Source organism: Carettochelys insculpta, chromosome 2, assembly GCF_033958435.1.
Source record: "Carettochelys insculpta isolate YL-2023 chromosome 2, ASM3395843v1, whole genome shotgun sequence".
Taxonomy (NCBI): Eukaryota; Metazoa; Chordata; order Testudines; family Carettochelyidae; genus Carettochelys; species Carettochelys insculpta.
The window spans coordinates 219,540,636-219,567,118 of NC_134138.1; the positions used below are offsets into that span (position 1 = coordinate 219,540,636).

At 42.3% G+C, this 26,483-nt stretch overlaps 1 protein-coding gene across 2 annotated transcripts in view; it reads right to left on the minus strand.

Moving 5' to 3' along the window:
- The window catches only part of DNAH11 (dynein axonemal heavy chain 11), a 327,231-nt gene that overhangs the window by 36,759 nt on the left and 263,989 nt on the right, over positions 1-26,483 (minus strand). For both annotated transcript variants that reach the window (XM_074984643.1, XM_074984642.1), the window contains 9 exons: positions 19,322-19,526; positions 17,592-17,756; positions 9,977-10,117; positions 9,054-9,224; positions 6,503-6,625; positions 5,843-6,036; positions 4,712-4,860; positions 3,622-3,749; positions 1,969-2,196 (listed from right to left, as the gene is read on the minus strand). In XM_074984643.1, the coding sequence (XP_074840744.1) occupies positions 1,969-2,196; positions 3,622-3,749; positions 4,712-4,860; positions 5,843-6,036; positions 6,503-6,625; positions 9,054-9,224; positions 9,977-10,117; positions 17,592-17,756; positions 19,322-19,526 (1,504 nt within the window). The remainder of the gene's footprint in view (positions 1-1,968; positions 2,197-3,621; positions 3,750-4,711; positions 4,861-5,842; positions 6,037-6,502; positions 6,626-9,053; positions 9,225-9,976; positions 10,118-17,591; positions 17,757-19,321; positions 19,527-26,483) is intronic.

The window sequence follows — 26,483 nt, forward strand, 5'->3', positions numbered from 1 at the left end:
TTGGATTTTTTTTTTGAAGGAAGGAATTATTTTCATAGTTTCAAAACAGAGTTACAATGGTTGGTATGCAAAAATAAGGCTTTGATATCACAGACACTAAACTAAAGACTAAGGCCACTTAATGAACTCAAAGTAACAAATAATAAAATTAATTCAAGAGGCTGTCAATAAGAATGTCAAGATACTGAATGTGACAATATAAATTAACAGAAAACAATCATATTGTTGGGCTTGTGGCATATACAAGATTAACATGGATGATCAAGAATGTTACAAATATTAACTTTAAAGGCGAATGAAAGATGATTTATTTAAAAAATCTAATTCATCAACCTTAGAATTCATCTGTAAGGAGATAAAAGTTTTTGCTTCAAAATGATAAAAGAAAATACTTATACTTAAAAAGGAACAAGACAGATTTTAAAATTATCTGGGGGTCTTATTGCAGAGATTATCTTATTGATTTTTATTTTATATAGTTTGTCTATAATTTCGATGAATTTATGTAAATCAAGAAATATAAAATTTTACATAAATATAAATTTATGTAAATTAAGAAATATAAAAGCTTTTCCAGAACAATTGTTGCTGCTCCTTTGAAACAGATCACCATTGGCATGCTTTTCAGTTAAACAATCTAATACAATACCAATTTACTAACACTGCTCCTGACTGCTTCCTCCATTTTTGAGGTAGTGCTGGAGGGCTTGGTAAAGGAGCGAGTCCCACTCCTTAAGCTAGTTGTTTGTCTGTAGATTTTTCCTTGTACAAGGGAAACTTGACCAACTATGACCAGAACACACCTACTTTGTGACATCTGAACTGTGCAAAGTGGATACCATGGACCAGAGCATTCGGCTCTAAGGTTTTGATCTCCTGCTTATGTTTACCACTGATGCACAGACTGGCCTTTGCCTGCTCAGCATGTGCATGGTACGTTTCAGCCACAAGGTTATTCTACATTTTGCTGGTTGCTCTTTGCACCAGGGCTGTTCAGCACCATCCAGCTATACCTGTTGTACTGAAGTATTGTATCTCTATGGACGCGTGTGAACATCTTGGGGTTCCCAGATATTGAGGTACTCTGCAAATGGCCCTTTAAGCCAGCTGGAATGATCAAGCATTACATGATATCCACTTTAAAAGAATCAAAGTAGAGTAACTAGACATATTGATGCTCATAGATCTGATCAAAGAAGTCCTTCCTGCCTCTTCCAACATCAAACCACCCTCATTACTCCCTCAAATTACACTCAATCAACTCATCTGTCCATCTCTGGAAGAGCTTGGAAAAACTATTGGATATGTTCCAAAGATCACTACATCTGAGCTAGTGCTACCAAGGAAAAGAGATGGATGGACACCTGCCACCTATCCCTAACAGAGAAGGATATACCAGCATAACTTGGCTATAAAAATCCTTTGTGAGAACTAAAAATACTATTAAGGTGACTAATAATAATAGGAGTGGGAAGATTATATGTAACTTGCACTGGCAAGAATTTGCAGCTGTGAGGAAATGTTCAGCAGTTGGAAGACATCAGGGTAGGAAAACAGGAGTTGAAATGGCATTTTTAGATCACCAGGTGGCAGGGAGAGCATCAAATGCTGGGTCACAACATTTCTCTGATGTTGAGTTGGTCATTACAGATACTTGTCTGATGTACTGCTTCTCTGATTGACAAAAGGAAAGCATTGTGTTGGTCAATCCTATACTGCTCCATTACCTTATACTGGGAAATACAATTAGGGATAATGTCTGAAGCAATTTGTCCCATGATGATGAGAAATTGATTACAAGGAGTCAGGAAAGAGTAGAGCTGGTTAGCCTTCTGTGACCTTTGTTTTCACATGGAATGGATACTGTGACCTCAGCGTGAAGCTTGTAGCCCTGTAACTTTAATTATTTATAAGAGGTTGTAGTAATTTAAAACACCCAAACCCAGATTATGGAAATATCTTTGTTACCTGGTCAAAGTTGTAGAGGGCGGCATGTAAATTAGCCAGCACCCCAGTAGGAGGTTCATTGGTCATTTTAATTGAGTTTTCTAGAATTCCTTGAGGGATGATGTGTTCTTCTGGGGTTGGAGCTGGTGCAGCACTCAAGAAGACTCGGAAATCAGAGTGGCTTCCTCTGCTGTATTGTTCAAGAAGTTTCTCCAAGGTCCCTAACCACTTGGCCACTAGGTGAACGTTCTGTTGGAAAACATGTAACATTCATTGTGAGGTAAGAATAGGTTTATTATTTCAGAAATAAAGTATACGTATGCTAGAAATACCTTTAAAAACACCACTGAGGTGGTTTAATGAAAAGGAATGACACTCAACTCTGAATGACATATCCGCATTAAATGAGCTGGTGGGGCTGAATCAGACATCAGTTACACTAGCAGACACTTCACTGGCCACCAATTTAGCTCAGCACTAAAACACATGCTTAACTTTAAGCATATAAGAAATTTCACCCTGGTCAGCAAAGCTCTTAAAGCACCTACCTAAATGCTTTGTAGAGCTGGACCTTTCACAGGGCAGCTGCTCCCTGTGAATACACTGGGCTCAGAGCAGGTGGGCCCAACTCACCACATTGTAGGGGTCAGTGCTGCACCTGGGGCTACAAAGGCAAGAACAGAAGTGCCTGGGGAGGACCCGCAGAGGATTGGTGCTGTGGTGGTCCCTGGAGTTGCTGAAGGAGGACAACTGGGAAGAGATTTGGCTGGGACTAGGAAGCTGCCAGAAGCCAGATTACCCTTGGGCAAGGTGAGAGTTGGGCCAGGCTCTGTGTTCCAGAAGGGGCAGAGCTGAGGGCAGAAGGGACAGAGCTTAGCACACTTGGCCTTCAGCACTGCCCGGACCATGGTGCTGCCCCCACACGCAGCATCACAGCAGCACTGCCATGGCAATTCAAAGGGGCCCAGAGCTCCAGCTCCAGAATAGGAAGGAATAATAGGACTCTCCCTTACTGGCAAGACCTGGAACCTATGCTTCCAGTAGTGTTTCAGGACAACAAGACCATTGCAGAGAGATTAGTACATTGCAGAGTATAATGTAAAACTGCTGGCCACAGCACCTTGTGATAGTGACAAGAACAGTCCCAGTGCTCCTGTCAACTTCTGTGGCTGCACCAACAATGATAGGTCACCTGCATGTTGTAAAGAGTGTTTTGTTTGTTGCAGAGAGTGCATTCTGAATTCACAGAGGGTTAGCCAAAGCTGCCACTGCTGTCACTGAAAAGCAGCACTCCAGTGCTGATTATACAGCTTCCTAAGGGCTAGCCATTCTAATTTATTAGACGTCTCCATTATGGCCTACTCAATGGAACAAAAGTTCTTAATTATGTAGGAGAAGGGTGTTCCTGAGGACATAATCACTCCTAGTCATAGGGAGCCCTGCTTGTATTATCTCTCCTGGTTTCACTGGCAATGTGAAGGCAGTGCTTGTAAATGTGAGGGTAAAGGCAGACTGCCACGTACACTCAATACAAGGAAATGTTTACCTGCCTTTTGCACAGACAAAAGAAAAAACAAAACAAGAAGTTCTTTTTGTAACCTTTTGAATTCCACAGAAAGTGGTTCCTTGTTGTACAATCCTTACTTTGCAGTCGCTTCACTAGCAAACACTTACTTGGAGCATGACCCAATGCCCATGTGTGGCAGCCACCTCCAGTGCCTCTTCTGCCACCCTCTCTTGACCTTGCCCTAACGAGATATTATGGAATTTTCCAGAGTCGATAGTAAACCCAAGTTTTTTGCCTATAAGTGAAGTGAACAGAGCAGAAAGGGAAAATATGATAACAGCTCATTAATTTCACTATCACTTGTGCAATATATATTAGTTCTTCTGAAGCACTTCACTAAACCCTTACAATTTCAACAAGCAAAATTGCGAGCTCTCAACAGCAGCTTATTGCTGGTATTAGAAAAAGCCTGCAGAAATCTGTTCCCTTGGTTTTAAGATAATGAACCTTTTGACATTTTGATAGATGTTAGGCATTGTTACTGAGCTTTTGAACTCTTCCAGGGGGTACAAAGCAATTCCCTTATAAAAAAGGAGCAACATGTGGTAGATATCACATCAGTTTTTTAACTGATTGGTTCTGTGGGTAAATGCGCAAGCCTCTCACCTTGTGAGGCCTGAGTTTAAATTGAGCACAGTCAGGTCACAGCTGTATTAACCTGGCATTCTCAGTATAGTCTGTTGGGAATAGTAATCCTAAGTATAAAGCGACAGTGCTTTACACAATTGAATATAGTTTGTATAATGACCATTATTTAGTCACAGGGGGTACAAGATTACATGAGCATGAAGAAAATTGCCCTCTGGCCCTCATCTAGTCAAAAGGTAAAAAACAGTACAAAAGGAACTTGCATTATGCCAAGCAGAGGAATGTTCAGTCTAAAAATTTCTTCATACTATAGTGCTAATAGCCTTGCACTTTTCATCCACTCCATTTACTGCAAATGGGTGGAGGGAGGGGGACATTACAACTTAACTCTTTTATTGAAAGTGAACCCAGTCCAACTTAGACCTATTACTTTTTATTCTTTTATAATGACATGTTGTTTTGATTTAACATCTTTAAATTTAGGATCCAATCTGCTCCATTTAAGTCTAAACCCAAAGTCCCATTGTCTTCAATGGAGGCAGGACTGGGCCTAGAGATGCATACTCTCCCATTCTGGGCAAGTACAACTCCCACTGAAAACAAACTCACCAAGTGTCTCCATATCTTTAAGAGGGTTTACTCCAGGGGAGAGGATGAAGAACACTGGAATGGCTGGACTGCTCTCTTCATATGATTTTGCTAAATCTATCCTGGTGGTCTCCATATACTTTGAACCTAGTTTTTCCTCCACAAAGTTTCTGTGTAAATATAAAGTATAAAAGGCGCATGCCAAGAATATCCACAGTTACAGATCTGGGACCTATATTATGCTCAGGTTATATAACTTGCTACTACTAGACTAACAGCAGTTTCATTAAAGAAATGTGGCAGGGAACCAAAGGAAGGAAGGAAAGGGCAGCCAGGTGGAGAAGAGGGTACCAAAAAAATTGGTGTCTGTCTGATGAGGAGAAAAGGACAATGACTATGTGATAGAAAGGACAGCCAGCCACAGCAAGTGATTACGAAGGGAACACTTCTTTCTATGAAGATATGAACATGGGGTAACACAACCGATAGGGTTTGTGCAATCAGGCTTATTTATAATTTAACAAAAAAAACATGCTGCTGACTGCTCAATGTTTAGACATATTTCTCTTTTAATTTTCATTCCTATTATTTTACTAGACATAGAAGTTAGATTCATGGAATGTTAATTCTCCATCTTACTTTTCTTTAAAAATCTGTGATCCTCAGAAAATTTGAGCACTGTATATTTATTCAAACCCTATCAGCTGTGTTAGCCCATGTTCACACTTTCATAGAAAGTTAATAAATCTATAAATAAGTAAGCCAATTCCCTACAATCAATCACCCGCATCTGACCCACCACCTGCTTACAAATACCTGAAAAATAGATAGACCTTGTACTATTGCATTGAAGGCCATTAATCAATAATCTCAGGCTCTCACTGATCAGCTTGCTTAATTAGACTCCCATAACTGAACATTTCACCATTGTAGGTTCAATATCTCATAAGCTATTTTCACATGTGGTTGGATTCATGGACACACACAACTAGAGCACTCTGAATTCATGGGTATTTGGTATATATGCATGGGTATCCGCATCCATGGATGTCAGCAGGGACATCCACAGCTCATTTTTGCAGATTGAGGCAGGGATGCAGAAGCAACTTTTGCATCCATGCAGGACTCTACACAAAACATCAAAGTCCCTACCTAAGAGCATAGGTCATTCTATCTGGGCGCAGTGCCCTCAGAATGATAAGTTTCTGAAGAGAACTTTTGTTTTTCCACTCCTGTGGGAACTTCTCCTTTTCTGGGCATTCTGAGTCCACCCATTTCTTCCATCTCTTAGGAGACCCTTCAATACTTCTGTCTAACCCTCGGAACTCTTCCAATAGAGCAATGGCCTGGAACACACCAAACACACAGTTGCCAATTTTACTAATGTTACTAATAATATTGACACATATGACCTAATTTAAAGCACTGTTAATACTTACAGCCTTATATGAATAAACATTTTTGTAAAAGATTACCCCATTTGATAGCTCCATTGAATCTGCTGAAAGTTACCACACACTGTAATACCTAAGATTAGGTTTTTATGAGAATAAGGACTTGGGTGAAGATTACAATTATGTTCCTTCATGAATGCAGAATTATATTAAGTCAGTGTTTACATCTGAAATATGTTTGATTTTTTCATCTCAGGAAAAAAATTTAAAATTTAAGGATAACTCATTCAACAGAATGGTAAGTTATATTAAATTTTACGGTGGGATAGATGACTATCTGACATTATCTAACTTGAGCAAGTCTCCAAAAATAACATGAAATAAGATTTAGAACCGAAAAGCTATTCTCCAAACCTACCTTAATGGCACTCCATGACTGAGGAGTTAAAAAGTCAACAGGACTCTTATGAGCGTGTTCAACTGTGAATCTAAGCAGGAAATCCAATTCAAGGAGTTCTATCTCTTTACTTCTCAGCAGAATCTTGACAGCATACAAAATTGAAAAAGGTCATCAGGTTTACTTGGCAGTCACTTGTGACAAAGCATTTACCACTCAACAGACATTATTGAATAGGCAGCATAAAACACTGACATTTTTTGCTGACTGACTCTTCTGTAGCTCCAATAGAAGAATTTAGCTTTAGCCAATTGTTTTAAAATAAGGAACAGAAATACATTATAAAAGTAGTAATAGAGTGAGATCAATTCATAGACCTTCATTATTCACAAAGCTTATAGTTTTCAAACTTTATCGTATGTGTGTAATACAAACTACAGAACTGGCCTTAGACTGTTACACACACACACACACACACACACACAGAAGCTACGTCTACACGTGAAGCGTACATCGAATAGCTTATTTCGATGAATAACGGCTACACGTCCTCCAGGGCTGGCAATGTCGACATTCAACGTTGACGCTGCGCAGCACCACATCGAAACAGGCGCTGCGAGGGAACGTCTACACGCCAAAGTAGCACACATCGAAATAAGGGTGCCAGGCACAGCTGCAGACAGGGTCACAGGGCGGACTCAACAGCAAGCCGCTCCCTTAAAGGGCCCCTCCCAGACACAGTTGCTCTAAACAACACAAGATCCACAGAGCCGACCACTGGTTGCAGACCCTGTGCATGCAGCATGGATCCCCAGCTGCAGCAGCAGCAGCAGCAGCCAGAAGCCCTGGGCTAAGGGTTGCTGCACACGGTGACCATAGAGCCCCGCAGGGGCTGGAGAGAGCGTCTCTCAACCCCTCAGCTGATGGCCACCATGGCGGACCCCGCTATTTCGATGTTGCGGGACGCGGATCGTCTACACGTGCCCTACTTCGACGTTCAACTTCAAAGTAGGGCGCTATTCCCATCCCCTCATGGGGTTAGCGGCTTCGACGTCTCGCCGCCTAACGGCGATGTTAACATCGGAATAGCGCCCAACATGTGTAGCTGTGACGGGCGCTATTTCGAAGTTAGTGCCGCTACTTCGAAGTAGCATGCACGTGTAGACATGGCTAGAGAGAGAGAGGAAAAAAAGCTCCAGCACACCGATAACCTCTGAGCTAAATAATTTGGCAAAAGTTAGAACTGCCATTGTGTTAGCAGTAGCACTCAAGTCCTTGTTATTATTCACAATTCTTTAGCTAGAGTAAAAAGAGTTGTTATACCTAAAAACACTTTTAAAACCCTAGTGCTTAAAAATCAGTTATTTAGGGCTTTGATTGTGCAAGATTTTTTTCAGCACTACTTTAGTGGGTAAGCAAACCTGAATTCCATACAAGTGTCAGAAGGGTAGCCGACTTACTCTGTATCTTCTTCAAAACCAACAAGAAGTTCTGTGGCATTTCATAGACTAACAGATATTTTGGAGCATAAGCTTTCATGTTGGTTTTGAATTCCACACAATTGCCTACATTTGTCCTCCATCCCCTTTGAACACATACTAAGGGACAGGGATTTCACACCTGTTGAAGTCAGTGCTGGAGGCTCACTTCAGAGTTAAGGCAACTCAGTGATCCCTATTTGGAATGTTGGGATATTTTCCATGAGAAGGCTGGTAACCCTTTTTTCCAAACAAAAGCTTAGAATCTGCAGAAGTTAACAGGTCAGGCATGCTTCAAAACTACATCAAGGGAAACAAATCTAGACCTAAGTTGAATGAACAATAGAAGTCTTGATTCAAATGTACTTTTTTAACAAATACTTGGCATCACTATTTGTTCTCTCTCCGCCCCTTGCACACTGCGAACGATGGGAATTATCTGTACTAATGTTATGAATGTTATCTATCTGTGGATAACTTTTTACCTGAACACTTAATTCCAGGTAGAGTCCTCCCCAGCGACAGGACTGCAACAATGATAATTCAATTTCCTAATGCTCAGATGGACAACATAGTGATATGAATCTACTGTTGGAAGACCACCACCACCTATCACCTCTGGAGAAAAGTATCAGAATTCTGGCCAGGGTCAGTAGACCTTCTCAAAACGACAGATCTTTAGGCAGGAATTCTTGAGCAAAGGAACTTAGATATGTATAAAAGAGAGCCTGTGACCTGCAAGTCATACACATGTGCTGACCAGGAGATCAGACTGTCAAAAGGCAAACAATGTAGAGAACATAGCCAGCCCTAGAACCAGGGGCCAATGGTTCAAGCAGGAGATAATTATTATTTACTTTTATCCTTCCCTATAACATCCTCAGATGGGTATAACAACATTTTTAAATGTACAAAGAAAATTAAAACTTACATAAAATACCTGTGGATATCAATAATATGATTTATATTGCAGCAGCATTTCCAGTATGTTAAGTGCAATACAACTGCAGGAAGACATGATATATCATCACAAGAAACAGGTAAAATAAAACACATTCTCCATCACTATTGCCTGAGCTGTTTTTATCTCTCACCTGAAATGTAGCCTGGGCGAGGAAGGTGAGTTTATCTCTTTCAAAAAGTCCCTGGCTGGTGTAAAGTAAAGCAGCGTATGTAATAGCATCTATGAGGTTGGTGATATGCTCCTGTAGATCTTCTGACACTTCAGCCAGTTCAACTGCTTTGTGGAAGACTGCATTGAAGGCCTAATGAAATGTAGGAGCATATTGTTTTATAGGACATGTGTTTGTTTAAAGAGCAATGTCATAGATGGCCAATACAAAGATTTTCAAAGTAAGTGTCTGAGCAGTGCAAAATGAAGACACAACACAAGATCATGCCCTCTTGAAACAGTAGGCTTGGAGAAAGTTCACTCTGTGTGGAGGAAAAGGGAATCACAAAATGGTAACATTTTTTCAGTCTAGAAGCTTTGCTCCAAGAAAGAGTGAAGTGGAGGAGTCTTGTAGATGACCTATACTCCACAAGGAGTACAAGGGTTAACTAGCAGTAGTAGCAAAGAACATATGTTGACTGACTCCATCACTTTCTCCCATCTGCTGAATGTCAGAAAATCAACACATTCTCTCAAAGGGAAAAGGCTGGTGGTTTCAAGGGAGGAGACTTTTCGTAATCAGTCCAGCCACTTTTAATATATATACTATAACATATTATTTAATGAATGATTCAAATCGCTCTGTTCACTTGGGCTTCCAGGAAGATTTAACAAAAGCAAGTAAACCTTACTCACCTAATCAGAATGTAAACATTTGACAAAAGGGATTATTGGGAAAGTTCTATATTATGAGGAATGGGTGGGTAAACACACAAGCAACTCTCTTGCATACAAACATCCCTTACATAGGAAGTATCAGCACTGGATACACATAAAATATGTAGCTAATTGCTGGAATTAAACCTCCATACTTGTTCCTTTGTATCATGCTAGAAATCATTTTACCTTAAGCGAGAATTGATAGATGGGGTTGATTTTGACCAGACCATTAACAACAAAGTAAAGAAGAGACGCCCTCAAAGCTGCTGGTCTGTAATGCTCTCGGGCTTCATTAATTTTAACTTCATTTTCTTTTGTTTCAGCTACCTGTAGGATGATAAATTTAAAAATGAACTAGGTGATATTAAAACTATCACACTGATATGAATAACAAAGGGCTGATCAAAACTGAAAAGTTATATTGCTATAGCTACAGCTGTCAGAAATGTGAAAGAGCCATACTCCGAACAGACATAACTAAGCCAACTTAATTCCTGGTGTAGACAATGCTGGGTCAACAGAAAAATTATTCCATCAATCTAGCTATCATCTCTCAGAGAGGTGGATTAACCCTTCTGTCACTGTAGTGTCTATAATGAAGCACTGCAGGTTTGCTGAATTTTAAATGGAGATATAGCCTAAACGAGTGGTTCTCAACCAGAAGCAGAAGTGCCTTTGGGGGTATACAGAGGTCTCCTAGGTGGGTAAAACAACTCAACTACATATTTTCCTAATTTAACAATATGCTACATAACAAGCACTGGAAGAGTCAATGCAAACTAAAATTTCATACAGACAAAAAGGGAAAATAATCAGTAATAGTGTGCTGTTACTTTTTTGTATTTTTATGTCTGATTTTGTAAGCAAGTAGTTTTTATTATGTGAGGAAATACCTGTGGATATCCAACACATCCTACTTCTGAGAGGGGAACAATAGGGGAACCACCAGCCTGACAGGTATGAAACTGGCAAATTCTTAACACTGAGAAGTGAGAAATGTAATAGATATAGCCTGGCAAAGATGATGTCTCTGCAAACAATGAAAATGGTTTGGAAGAGGTAGAATTAAACTGGACACTATGCTTCAGCCTTGGTGGCTAGGAATCAGTGTTGATTTGATCTTCTTTACTATGTCTTACTATAATCTTAAAACAGTAGTTTTAGAGAAGTTATATCGATGATGTGAGTTGTTTTCTTGGTGCAGGAAAGCTGCTTGCCTAACAACAATGTAAACTTGCCTTTATTTTATTAGGAAACTCATTGATCAAGCTCATCACCATCATGCTAGAAGTCTAAACACTAAGATAGGTGAACTGCAGTGTCTTCTATTAAATGAGGATATATAAATGATATAATAGGCATCAAAGAAATTTGGTGGAATGATGATAATCAATAGGATAGGGTAATACCAGAGTACAAAACATAAGGAAATGACAGAGTAGGTCATGCTGGTGGAAGATGGGCGTTCTATGTGGAAAAAAAATAGGGTAAAAAATCTTAAATTACTTATAACTGTACTACAAAATCTCTATGGCTAGAAATTCCATGCTTGAATAATAAAAATATAGCAGTTGGAAAAAACTACCAAGTACCTGAACAAGACAGTGACAATGATTGTGAAATGCTTTGGGAGATAGGGTGGATATAAAAATAGAAAACTCAATAATAATGGGGGATTTCAACTACTCTCATAATAAATAGTGCTGTCATCTCAGGATTGTAAGCAGAGATGAAGTTTTCTAACACCATACATGACTTCTCCTTGCAAACACTGGGCCTTAAACTCACCAGGGGAAAGTCAATTCTTCATTTAGTACTAAGTACAGTTGAGGATCTGGTTCCAAAGGATATATAGGTGAACTGCCTGATAACAGCAATCTTGTCATAATTAAATCCTTGTTGTGGGGAGAACAACAAAGAAGCCCAACACAGTAGCATTTAGGAATTATACAAAAATAAGCAAGTTAAACAAATCTGGAAGTACAGTCACAAAAGTAAAATGCCTACAAGCTGCATGGAAAAACTTTTAAAAAATACAATATATGCTCAAATTAAATATATACCCTCCCCCTCACCAAGGGGGCCAAAAATGCCACCTTGGCTAAACAGCAAAGCAAAAGGCATCCTTTAAAACAAGTGTGGGGAACCCCTGACCCACCGCCTGAATTCAGAGAGCTGCTTGTCTGGATCTGGACCCTGAAGTTTGGGGTTCCCCTCAAAAGCATCCATCCCATGGTGGAATGGAGAGTGTGAGCCATGAGGGCTGCATCAGCTGAGCCAAGGTCAGATCCAGACTGTGGGATCTGCCAGGAATGGAGGGGTGGGCAGGAAGTGGCTCCAGGCTCCTCTGCTGCTCACTGCTGCTCCCCCAGCTGGGGAAAAGGGAGGGAAGCAGGATTGGCCTCTGCTGCATAGCTGGGAGGCTTCACACCATTGATCTGATTGGATGGAATTCTGGCAAATTAGACCAGCAGAGGAAGGGAGCACACAGCACCCCTGTAAGTGCACCCCCATTGCTGAGACACCACATCCCTTGACTACTCCTGCGCCCCTCTCCCATCCAGACCTCCCACTCCCATCCCCTTCCTGTCTCCTCCCCACCCACCTTAAGTCAACACCCCACCTGCCCCCTCACTCCCAGACCCTGCATCCTAAATCCTCCTCACCCCTCCTCCTACCTAGACCCAGCCCCCAGCCTGATCTTGTAATCCTTCCCACCCAGACCCCTCAATCCTCAGCCCACTTCTGCACCCTACTCCAGACTAGATCACCCACCCCTAGTCCACTCCTGCACCCTACTCTTTCCCAGATTTCCTGTCCCCAGCCCACTTGTGCACCCTCTCTCCCACCCAGACCCTAATTCCCAGGCTGCTTCTGCCCCTTTTCTCCTGTCCAGACCCTATAGCCCTGACCACCTACAGTTGGGAACCACATTAGTGACGGTTAGTTTTTTTTTTTTTTCCGCTTCCCACTTGTGTGGTCCCCAACTGGTTTGTCTATGGGTCAGTGGCCCCTGACCTGAAAAGGCTTCCTCACCCCTTCTTTAAAAATTGAAAGTAATATCTTACGGAGGAAAATATAACGCAGCATAAACTCTAGCAAGTGCAAAAATATAATCAGGCAGTTCAAAAAAGAATTTGAAGAACTACCACCAAAATACTCAAAAGCTAACAGGAAAAAGAAATGTTGAGTAAATCAACAGCGGGAAGCCTGCCAAACAACCAGAGGGACATCTAGACAATCAAGAGGCTAAAGAAGCATTCAAGGAAGATAAGGCCATTGCAAAGAAGCTAAATGAATTCTTTGCATCAGTCTTCACTGCAGAGGATGTGAGGGAGATCCCCATACTTAGTCCATTTTTTTTCAGTGGCACATCTGAGAAACTGTCACAGATTAAGGTGTCAATAGAGCTGGTTTTGGAACAAATTCATAAATTAAACAAGTATGAGAGGGGTAGCCGTGTTAGTCTGGATCTGTAGAGCAACGAAGGGTCCTGTGGCACCTTATAGACTAACAGAAAAGTTTAGAGCATGAGCTTTCGTGAGTTAACTCACTTCTTCAGATGCTAGTCCTGGAAATCTGCAAGGCCAGGTATAAATAGGCCAGAGTAAGGCTGGGGATAACGAGGTTAGCTCAGTCAGGCAGGCTGAGTTGTATTGTCATCAGTAGATCTGGAGGTGTGAACTCCAAGAGAGGGGAAGCTGCTTTTGTATTTAGCCAGCCATTCACAGTCTTTGTTTAATCCTGAGCTGAGGGTATTGAATTTGCAGATGAATTGTAGCTCAGCAATTTCTCTTTGGAGTCTGTTCTTGAAATTTCTTTGCTGCAGGATAGCTACTTTTAAATCTGCTACTGTGTGTTCTGGGAGATTGAAGTGCTCTCCTACGGGTTTTTGGTTCAACCAACAGAACACCACTAGCCATCACCTACAGTCCTCAGCTAAAACCTCTACAGCGCATCATCAGGGATCTACAACCCATCCTGGACAATGATCCCCCACTTTCACAGGCCTTGGGAGGCAGACCTATCATTGCTCACAGACAACCTGCCAACCTAAAACAAATCCTAACAAGCAACTATACACCGCACCACAGTCACTCTATCTCAGGGACCCATCCATGCAACAAACCTCGTTGCCAGCTCTGCCCACATATACACACCAGCAACATCATTACAGGACCTAACCGGATCAGCCACACCATTGTGGGCTCATTCAGCTGCACATCTACCAATGTAATTTATGCCATCATGTGCCAGCAATGCCCCTCTGCCATATACATCAGACAAACTGGACAGTCCCTATGTAAAAGAATAAATGCACACAAATCAGACATCAGAAATGGCAATATACAAAAACCCATAGGAGAGCACTTCAATCTCCCAGAACACACAGTAGCAGATTTAAAAGTAGCTATCCTGCAGCAAAGAAATTTCAAGAACAGACTCCAAAGAGAAATTGCTGAGCTACAATTCATCTGCAAATTCAATACCCTCAGCTCAGGATTAAACAAAGACTGTGAATGGCTGGCTAAATACAAAAGCAGCTTCCCCTCTCTTGGAGTTCACACCTCCAGATCTACTGATGACAATACAACTCAGCCTGCCTGACTGAGCTAACCTCGTTATCCCCAGCCTTACTCTGGCCTATTTATACCTGGCCTTGCAGATTTCCAGGACCAGCATCTGAAGAAGTGAGTTAACTCACGAAAGCTCATGCTCTAAACTTTTCTGTTAGTCTATAAGGTGCCACAGGACCCTTCGTTGCTCTATAAATTAAAAAGTAACAAGTGACCAGACCCAGATCACATTCACCCAAGAATTCTGAAGGAAATTAAAATATGAAGCTGCAGTACTACTACTTGTGGTACGTAAGATAAAATTAAATCACTTTCTGTATCAAATGACTGAAGGATAGCTAATATGAACCCCCTATTTTTAATAAACATCTGATATACCTAACTTCTGTACTATGCAAATTGATTGAAAACAAAGTAAAAATAGAATTATCAGGAAAAAAATTTAACACAGTTTGCGGGCAGCGTAAACACGGCATTTGTGAAGAAAAATCATGACTCACCAATCTATTAGAATTCTTTCGGGAGAGGGTCTCAACATACAAGTGGGCCTTTGACAAGGTCCCTCTAGAGTTCTCTAAATAAAAGTAACCATTCATGGGCTAAGAGGGAAGCCCTCTCAGGGGAAAGTAACTGGTTAAAAGATAGGAACAAAGGATAACAATAAACGGTCTGCAGGAATTGGACTGCCCTGACCTAACCCCAGCCCATTCCCTCGAGCAATGCTGAGCTTGGGGAAGTGAAGCATAGTGGGCTGGTACCAGAGCGCTCTGATTTCTACCATCATGGACAAGGGGAGAGCCCTAGCTGCTGGGAGAAGGTGTTGGAGCAGTGCAGGCTGCTAAATGCTTTGCACTGTTTCCCAGACTCCTGCCACTGGATGAGTGCTAGAAAGGAAATCCTTCAGCAGCCATGTGCTAGCCCCCCCGGAAATCCTCCAGGGCATCTAGCTCAGGGCAGGGTGTTTCAAGGAAGGGGTGCAAAGGGGCAGGAGGGGAGTAAAGGAGGGGCAGGAAGAGGCAGGGTAGGGGTGCAGCAGGGGTGAGGGCTTGGGAGAAGGGATGGTGTGAAGGTGCAATGAGGTGGGGTGAGGTGGGGCCTGGGGAACGGAGGGTTGCCATGGACCCCACAGTCCCCTAGGGTTGGCCTTGCCCAGGGGAGGCCCAACCTGTCACAAACATACTCAGAAATGATTGGAAAAAGGAGTAGACAGTGAGGTGGCAAAATCTGCAATGATAAAAAATTACTCAAGATACTTAAATCCAACACAGACTGTGAAGATTAGTAAACAGGTCTTACAAAACTGGATGACTGGGCAACATGACTGATGTAAGTCACTGTTGGTAAGTGCAAAGTAATATACCTTGAAAAACAATCCCAACTACATATACAAAATGATGAGATCTAAATTAGCTGTTCTCACAAAAAACAATAATAAAAAAAAGAACTTGGAATCATTGTGGATAGTTCTCTAAAAACATCTGCTCAATATGCAGCAGCATTTAAAAAGTGAACTGAATGTTAGGAACCATTAGGAAAGGAATAGTGATGAGACAGAACATATCTTAATGCCATTAGATAATCCAAGGTACGCCCACACTTTGAATATTGTGTGCAGTCCTGGTCACCCTATCTCAAAAAACATATATTACAGCTGAAAAAGGTATAGAGGAGGACAACAAAAAGTATTAAAAGTTATGGAACAGCTTTCAAATGAAGAGACTGTGACTAAAGACACTGCGACTTTTGGCTTTGAAAAGAGATGATTAAGAGGGGGATATGACAGAGGTCTTCCAAATCATGATGCGTGCCAAAAGTCAACAGGAAGTCCTGTTTACTCCACTACCTTGCCCAAGAATGAGGGGTCACCAATGAAATTAATGAGAAGCCAGTTTAAAACACACAAAGGAAGTATTCATTGACATAGTCATATCCCATTGAACTCAGATGAGGTGAGGTTGTGAAGGTGAAAACTATAACAGGGTCCTAAAAAGAATTAGATAACTTAATGGATATTTCCATCAATGCTATGCTATCATAGATAATATTTCCATTGTATAAATCAAGATGATTAGGGGTGCAACCCCATACCCTTGGGTGTTCAGAGCCTCTGATTGCCAGAAGCTAGGAGTGAATGACATGAGATGGATCATTTGATGATTTCCTGTTCTGTTCATCCCCTCTCAAGCACCTGTCATAGACCACTGTTGGAAAACAGGTTACTGTGTTATATGGATCATTAGTTTGACCTAGTATGACTATTCCTATCTCTAGCTGCTCTGTTCATTAATCTCAGAGAAGGGAAAAAAGTGATAAAATTAGATTTTTTAGATTTTGAACTGATTTTGGATTCAGCCACATTCACATCCTTTTGCATTTCTAATGAGCTTTCACATATATAGACCATCAATTCCTGTAAATGTTAGGGATTGGCTGTACTTTTTAAGAACACCCACATTTACTTGTGACAAAGTAAATTAACACACAAATATGTTTAATTACAATTCATGACATGTTCAGCCTGTTTATAAAGTTTCAGGCATCCAACCAGAAAGCAAAAATTATAATATGTGACATATGCGACCAGTTACTTGCCACTAATACAGGAATTACAGGTGCCCCAGAGGGAGTAAACAGAACAGGAAATTATCAAGTGATCTCTCTCCTGCCTCTGTCTCCAGCCTCTAACACCATTCCTCACCCATCCTGGCTAAGAGCTAATGGACCTAACTTTCATGAATTTTCTCGCTCTTTTTAAAACCCTGTTATAGTCCTAGTCTTCACAGCCTCCTCTGGCAAGGAGTTCCACAGGGTGACTGTACGTTGTGTGAAGAACTTCCTTTTATTTGTTTTAAACCTGCTGCCCATTAATTTCATTTGGTGTCCCCTAGTTATTATATTATGGGAACAAGTAAATACTTTTTGCTTATTCACTTTCTCCATGCCACTCAGGATTTTATATACCTCTGTTGTATTCCCCCTCAGTCTCCACTTTTCTGAGATGAAAAGTCCTAGTCTCTTTAATCTTTCTTCATATGGGACCCATTCCCTAATCATATTAGTTGCCCCTTTTCTGAAGCTTTTCTAATGCCAGTATACTTTTTTTGAGATGAGGGGACCATATGTGTATGCAGTATTCTGAAACCTTCATTTTAAAATATGTAATTAATAATTTGACGTTTACAGATAACTTTCAAACCAAATAAAAGAACAGAAATTGTTACTACCTTATGTTCTATTTCTGCTGCTGTAGACTTTGTTGATTCAAGTTTCTCTACCAGTTCCATGTCACCCAAGAAGCTACCCTCAGAAGCTGACAGACGAAGCAGAAGATCATCCTCCAAATGCTTCAGCTCAATCTTGAAATCATTCTGCTGCTTGGTCAGGACAGACTAACAGAGTGAATTAAAACAGATTTAAACAACAACATCAGAGGATGCAGAATCTATGGCCTTTATTCTCCACTCTGTTACCTCACACTATTGAAGTTTTCTTTCTGAAAAACAGATGGCATCTTCTATCCTAATAAAAAAGTATGTAACAGTTTTAGAAGCCAGACAGGAAGAAAAGCACAACACCAAGAACCTGGTGTTATTCTTGGTTCTGCTCTACCCCAGGCCCACTTATGGAGGTGTGTGATGGTGGGGGTGGAAACAAAAGGGGCAGTTGCCTGGGGTCTGGTCATTTAGAAGGGCCCAGATGGCTCTCAGGACCAGTACAGTGCACTGTAGGTGGCTGCCACAGCCCCATCCCTCCCACCTGAGGCCCAGCTCCTTCTGGTAGCACAGAGCTGCCCCTCCACCTTGCTCTACTCTCTTTGTTCAGCTCAGGATTGTACAAACTGAGCAGGATCTCGCCATAACTAGTAAATGGCAAATTCCCCTGACAAAGAAAATTCCCCTGTAAAGGTGTTGCAGCTTTGTCACTCCCACCTCACTCCAGCATCCAACCCTATGGAGAGAAAGCATGGGAGAGGTCTGATCTTCTACCTTGATCATCCATTGGTTTATATGCCTTTAGGGGAGCACCCAATTGTCATAGTATTCCTTTCTGAGAACACTTCGACTGGACCTTGAGGATGGCAGAAAATAACTCAGATGATCAGGGAAGCATAATTGCTTCCTTCATAATAGTCCCACATCCCTACGCTATGCAGAGCTGAGATGCGAAGGAAAATCTGGCTCGAACGTTTTAAGACCCATTCCCATCTGTGTTCATTTAGAAGTTATTTATCATCTGTACCACAGTTTACCATTCCATAAATGGGTAAAATAGTCGTCACTTCCTACTGGTGTTGTGAGGCTTCACTCAGTTGAGTCTGCAAAGTGTTTTGAGATTTTTGGAAGAAAGATGCTATAGCAATATGAAGTACTTTTATTAATAATTTTTGACTTATACATTTTAAATCTTTCATTTAGCATTCAGTAACGATAGGACAAATCAAATCAAAAACCCCTTTTCAACCATTTATAAAAATATATCTGTTCATAAATGACAATAAAATGAGTTATTACTGCCATAAACATATTTCTGCACAGCACCAATAGCAAAAATATATTCTTGCCCCAATGCCCTCGAGCCTGCTAGTGCAGTCACATCCTCTTACAGGTTGGCATGAAATTTAGTTTGTGCTTATTGACTGAGGACCAGTGATTCACAAAATACACTGAACAGGGTTAATTCATTTCACCAGTCACATATACCATGAAAATGGAAAAGGGGAAACAAAACCAGGAATAAGATCATGATATATAAATTCTAGCAGCACTTTACATTGGGCCAAACTCCAAAACTTGAAGAGTGGAAAACTCACTGGGACTCACTAAGTGCTTCATGTACCTCTTGTTACCTACTTGAAGTACAAGTTATTGACAATCACTGCTCAGTAAACTGGATATATTAATGCCAGCCTTAACCCCTCAGGAAAAGCAACTAATTGGTCATAAGTTGGTCTTACCTTAAGTTTTTCTAAGTCAGGTCTTTCAAGACTAACAATCTTAGCCAACAGCTGGTCTTCTAGCCCATCCCTTGTGACAGTGAAATTGATGAGGGTGGTCTGAGCCTGTAATTCTGGCTGATAGTGAGGATTAGCCAGCTTCGTGTGAAGGATGAGATGGAAATTTTTGTTGAACTCACATTCTTTGTCTCCAATCTTGATGTACCTGGCAATAATTATGATGCACAGTAATGGAAACACTACAAATAAAGCAATTCACGAATACCCTATCTTACATAAGACTAATACTGTACAAGTTTAGTGCCATAGAAAAGAGATACAAACCAAATGCTTAATATTTGCAGTTTGAGACACAAGATAAGGATGCTAAAATTCACCTGAAACAAATGAAGTCAGACTCAGGTTCACCTGCTTCTGGCTCATTGGCAACGAAATAGGATGCAGTACAGAAGAGTCCACAGGTCAGAGGTAACCTTGAGTCCTCCTACCTTACTATTAACTTGGAGAAGCTTTCAAATAATTCTTACATGACCTGCCTGTGTTCCTAAAACTCTTTTCTTCAGCATCTTTTAAATATTCCCATTATAAAGACGAAATCACAGAAATAAACAGAATATATGCTTATGATAAACTGACAAATAACAAAAACCACAAAGGGCTGTTGACTGAGAAAAGTGTCTGAAAAAATATTTGTTCTAACAAATTAATTACTAGGTCACATGCTGTGGAGAGTAAGTGATTCTAAACATATCTTTTACTAGCAGATGTACCCAGCATTGCTCGGCTCTATAATGGGAATAATTTTTTGAGAATAAATTAGAAATGTACATGCTGTTTTTCAATGATAGTATTTTTCAAAAATGAAGCAAATGAAGTCTGGAGTGAGGGTTCAGGGTGAGATGGGGAAGGGGTGGATGGCTTAGGGCAGCGGTTTGTGGGGGCTCAAGGCAGGAGTGAGGGTGCAGAAGTCAAGGTATATGGGAGGTGCAGAATTCAGGGAGAGGTCTCAGGACAGGGGGCTGGGAGTGCAGGGGTTAACGGGGCCACCCATGGCCTTGAGGGTGACGCTGTTAGTGTCAGTGCCTTCCAGCAGGCCAGGGCAGCATTCCCTACCCAGAAGTACCCCCTGGGGAGGGAGACTCTTAGAGGTGCCCCCAGCCTCTAGCGGGTTCCCCTCTCCCCAAAGCCTGCAGGCTGTCAGGGAGGCAGGCTCCAAGGAACTGGCCCCACTCTGGCTTGTAGGTTGTCTGGGTAGGGCCAAGGCTGCAGGTGGCTCCTCCTTCTACAGCTGCCCCCCTTCCCCCAACTACATTCCCCTGCACTCTGCTGGCTGTTGCGGGAGGGACTGTGCCCCCTCCAGCTTCCCCCTGTGGCCAGCAGGCTGTCTGGGGACTGGACAGACTTCAGAGGGCCAGGTTTCTGTGGGCTGCTCCCACAAGCTGCTCCCTGCAGCCTCCCGACTGTATGGGAGCCAGGCTTTGGGGCACTACTCCACCCCTCAAGCTGCTCCCTGTGGTCTGCAGGCTGCTGGGGGACAGGCTATGGGGGGCTACCCATTTTCCTGCTCCCTCCTCCACACTCCCCCACATGGTCTGCAGGCCGTCTGGGAAAGAGGCAGGCTCAGGGGGCTGTCATCCCTCCAGCTGCCTCATGTGGCCCACAGACTGTCTGGGGAGGGCCAGGCTCCAGGAGTTACCCTCTTCCCAGCAGCCCCACATGACCTGCAGGCTGTCTGGAAGGGCTGGTTGCAGGGGGCTACCTCTTCTCCAGCTACTTCCCCTGTGACCTGCATGCTGTCTGGGTGAGAGAGCAGGATCCATGGGCTAACCCCACTGTGGCCTGGAGGCTGTCTGGGCAGAGCCAAGTTCTGGGGGCTGTCCCCCCCACAGCTATCCCTCCCTCCAAAAATGCCCCCCACCCCAGCCTGTAGACTGTCTTGGAGGTGAAGTTCTGGGTGCTGTCCCAGCCCCCAGTATCCCCTACCATGGCTGCCCCCACTTGAGCAGCTCACTCTGCTGCCTACAGGTTCTCCAGAGTGGGGTGTGTGAGACAGGGGAACTACATACCTAGTTTTGTGGCAGGCAAGATGAGGGAGCCTCAGCCCTGGTGGCCTCTATTGATCATGCAGCTGCCCCCAGTGGCTACGCTGACTATCATGTCCCTCCTGTCTGTGCCCCCACTTTTTATCTCCCTCCTCTTTCTGCCCCTTCTCTCTCCATGTCCTGAGAAATCCTGGGATTTCAGGCACTTCCCACTTTCCAGGCACAACCAAAACCTGATCCTGGTTTAAGTTAGGGTAAGATGAAGTCACCCACCAAAAGCTGTGGTTGTAGGTCTTACAGTCTAAGACTGAGTTTACACTATGAGATAAAATCAAATTTAAGGCAGTTAGCTTGATACTACCACATGACTTGTCTTCACTGTAAATACCATTAGCTCGATTTAGGGAGCGCTAACATCCATATCACAATATCACCAGTAACTAATGGGCATAGTGTCAAGCTCAAATTTAATTGAACTCAAAAGTTCAATTAAAGGCCAGTGTGGAAGCATCACGTGTTAAAGTTGAATTTATTAGCCTCCAGAGGTGTCCCATATGTAGCCCGCAATGCCCCTCAGTGCTCCATTCTGGCTGCTGCTCTCCAGGGCTATGTCTACACTAGCACCCCCCTTTCAAAAGGGGGATACTAATGAGACAGTTTGGGATATGCTAATGAGGTGCTGCAATGAATTTGCAGCGCCTCATTAGCATAACGGCGACCACGGCACTTCGAAAGCACTGCTTTCAATCACACGCGGCTTGTCTACATGGGGTGCTTTTCAAAAGGATCCTGCAAACATTGAAATCCCCTTATTCCTATCAGCTGACGTTTGCTAGGTCCTTTTGAAAAGGACCCCCTGTAAATGAGCTGCACGCGAGTGCAATGTGGCACTTTCAAAGTGCTGTGGCTGTCAGTATGCTAACGAGGCACTGAATATTCATTTCAGTGCCTCATTAGTATTCTTCAATTTGGCCATTAGCATGGCCATTTTGAAGTTTTTCCTAAGTGTAGACATGGCCTCAGACACATCACGTTGGTAGCCCCTGACCCAATAAAAGAATTTGCCTGCCATACGCTGCTGACCACACTGCCAGGAAGCACCGTGTCCTGGCTTGTGTGCAGTTAGGGCTCCAAGGGTGGGAAAGAATTTCTGGGAGCTTGCTGCCAACAAGGAACGTCTCCCCCCGTGGCTAAGATACTTGGGGGGGGTGTTAATTCAACTGGCCCCCCACTGAAGCCCCCCCATATCCCTAGCAATGAACCCACAAGATTTGCTGCTGCTGTGAGGAGGGGAGTCTCCCCAGTGGTTAAGATTTTCTGGGGGCTACTTCAACATTTCAACTAGCTTTGCAGCCACAGACCACAGCCTCCCCTACCACAAATATTTTTGGGGGCTTGCTGTCCATTGCAGACACCTGCTGCTTTCATATTTGTGTTATAAAATCTTTTTCCTAACATTTCCTTCTTTCTTCATGCCTAGATGCCCCAAAAACACAGGGTGAAAGGGCCAGTTGAGATTCCTGTTTCTTATACAAGTTCAGTGTGTGAGATTTCACTGCAATCCTCTGTGTTGGCAATGTCTGTGTAGTGAAGAGGAAAGACAAAGATCTTTTTTTCCTAGGTTTTTCTATCCTCTTTCTTCTAACTTTGCACCCCTTCACGCAGGGAAGAGTGGGTGGATGGCCAAGTAAGAATACAGTATGTCCATGTGTTATTTTCAGGGATCAGATGCAATCACAGGAGGGGGAGGACGGTCAGTGGATGGCCAGTTGAGAACACATCCTGTGCACGGACGTGTTAAAGTGCACTGGAAAGCCCAAGACCCTCCCCCTCAGCAACTCTCTTTTTTCAAAAACTTTATCATCATCTCTTTCTTCAAGCTTTTCAGGGTCCCTGTGTCATTTTCAGGGGTCAGATGCAATCACAGGAGGAGGGGACACTGAATAGATGGCCAGTTGAGAATTCAGTTACAGAAGAAAGTGACTTCTGTTAATTTTTTTGCCATCTCTGTGGATACCCTTCTTCTCCTTCCTTCTGACGGGAAAAATGGGTGTTTGCTTAGCACCAGAGAGGAATGAGGAAAATGCAATGTGGGAAGATGATGTCAAAGACCAGCGAGCACACCCAGAATGTTACGGGGATGAGGGATAGGTTCCCACAATGCACTACGGCAACAGTCAATGTTTGCCAGTTGAGTGTGGCATCAATAAGTAGACTTTGTGGTGCACATGTGGGGAGGTGAGAATAGTCAAAATCAAATTTATAAATTCCAGAGTTACAAAATCAATATTAATAAATTTGTTTTTATCTTGTAGTGTAGATGTAGCCATAGAGGAGTCACAGAGAGGAGTTCTTGAACAAACATAGCACCGACTGACCAACCGACTACTGACTCTAAAACATATTATATTCCACTTAAGATCCCTTAAGAAAGACACTACCTGCTGGCTCTGCCCGCAGTGTAATGTCCCAGAATGCACTGTGCTGTAGTGGAATTGTTACAAGGAAATCTGACTGAAGCATCAAGATGAGATATGGAGATAGCACTGACCAGAGGTGACTAATGCAGGGATTCTGGGGAAGGGCACCAGTGATGTACCCCTGCCTTGCCCCCTTCCCACCCAGTCATTGCCCACATCCCTCCTCTTCACACCCTGTTCCGCCCCCCCCATGTCTCTTCCTGAGGGAGTGCTGCACTGCTTCTGGGGAGTGTGGAGGCAGTGCCCATATCCCCCAGGCCAGGTCACTCTGGGGAAGAGGTGAAACTGCCCCCACGCTCTCCAGAAGTGGCACAGTGCTGACTGTGAGTGTGGAGGGACCAACACTGGGGGATGAAGGGTGCAGGTGCTCAGGCTGCATAGGGCACTAAATGTCTTAAAATCCTGATCAAAATCCTTGGAATAGTGGCAGATGGGAAACCTGGTTGACGTGCAAAATGGCACATTAAACTTTCAGCCAAACTTTTGAAACTTGGGAGCATGAAGTTCGGCTCCAAAATTCTTATTTAAGCACCTAAATATAAATGGCTTAATTTTTAAAATAAAATTAACCAAATCCAATTTAAAGCAATACTAAAAAGGATCCAGCATCAAGATTTCAACTATTCTATTGTGATTCTATACTGGTAGGGAGAGCAAAATATCAGAACTGAACACAACTGAGATCAACTAAGATATTAATTTTGACCTCAGTACAACATACATAAACACAAGCATATGGGCATAAGAATCAGGTCTCTGATGGAGAGGGACATCAGTTAGCTTTGTCAGTGGGGACATGCTATAAAAGAAAACAATACCACCTTATGAAAAGAAGGGAAACCTGACTCTCAAATAAGCTCTGGAGTCTTGTACAGCTGTATTATTTTATGGGTTCTCAATTCACCGAAGTAATAAATTATCAATCTGTGTGTATCATCTATGAAAGGCAAAACCTGTATGAGGCTCAGTAGGATTTATAACTGCAGCTATACTGACCTTTTTGTTAATCACAGGTTTGGGCAAAATAAATGTTTTGTTATTGCTCTCTCAGGGATGAAAGACTATGAGCACCAATGATGCTAACCAGAGGTGTGGGAAAAAATCCAACAGAATCATTTCATTGTTTTCATGAACTACGTCTATCCAGAAGTTAACCCAGGAGTAAGAAAGAGTGGAATTCTGACTGGAGAAGTAGTACAAGTGTAGGTTCTATAGGAATTACTAAAAAGGATTACTTTTGGTAATCCCTTCAGTTATTGTCTTCTCTTTTCCCCGCCTAACAGTCACAAGCTGAACAGACTGTATTAAGCCTTCCCCTACCAAGGAAGATGGCTGAAGACCTTCCAAACAAGCTTGATGTACACATAAGGTGCAGAACCTCTGCTTCCTTCAAATTACAAACTTTCAAACAAAAGTGGAAGAAAAAATCTCACCCCCACTTTTCAGCCACAGCTGAAAGAGCTACCTCAAAATAAAGTGAGAGATACATATTCCAAAGCACACGTAACACCAAGAAAATAGCAAGTCAAATGTTTTGTTGGCAGTGGTGTTTTGTTTTAAGAATCTCAGAATATAAGGTGGGGAATTAACCTCCTGTCTTCTGATGGGTCAATGCAAAATGGATATAGCTGATGAGTGGGCACAAAACCAACATTTTCAGAAACAGGAGCTTCAAGTTAGATGCCTAAATCTATAATTGTATACCTAAATAAGTGGCTTGATTGTCAAAAATACCAAGCAGCTCTCACAGCTTCAATTTTTCTGCTGCTTACTTCTCAGGAACTTCAGAGAAGAAGCCTTAACCTAAGAAGAAGTTTCACTCCATTTATATGCATTAATATGAAACACCAGGGCTGGGCAAAGGAGATTTGCTTTTGGGAGAGTAGACGTGGAATACAGGAAGTTGCCAGAGACAGATAAATATGAGATTGACTAGGCTTGAGATCACTGAAACCACCAAGACAGTCATCAAAATTGTCTCTATTCTTTCTCTCTCTCTCTCTCAGGGCCCAACTCCCAAAGGAACACCTCATTTTTTTCTTCCAATCCCAGGTGAAAGAAATTAAAGACTTTGGTATCAAAGGATCAAGAACTGAGTATGTCATCAAATCTTTTTCTGAGAGAGACACTTTGTGGAAGACCATCCCCCATACTGGAAGATATTCTGAAACATTGGGGAGTTGAAACTTCACATCCTGGGGATTAATTACCATGGCTGAACTAATCTGCGAAAAGGAATAGCTCTACCCTCGCAAGTACATTGTCTGGGAAAAAGGAAGGGTTACCTCCAAGACCCCAGAAGAAGACACTTGCTGAGGAAGAAAAGTCCCAAGTGGGTGAATTATGTGTTCATTGTATGGAAAAGAGGTGAGAAACTGTGATCCATCTTGAAACCTGATCAACAGCTTTTTTAGTAAATAATTTTGACTACTTTTAATTAAAAGATTTGTCTTTTGTAGATTTATAGGATTTAAGGTGAGAAGGGGCCATTAGATCATCTAGTCTAACCTCCTGTGTAATTTCAAGAGGGATAATTCCTGTCAAAGAACAGTGGCTCTAAATAAGAGGTGGGCAATATGTAGGGTAAAAATTCCTAATGTATCTCGTGGTTTATGTTAAAACACCTTCTCATTATTTCTA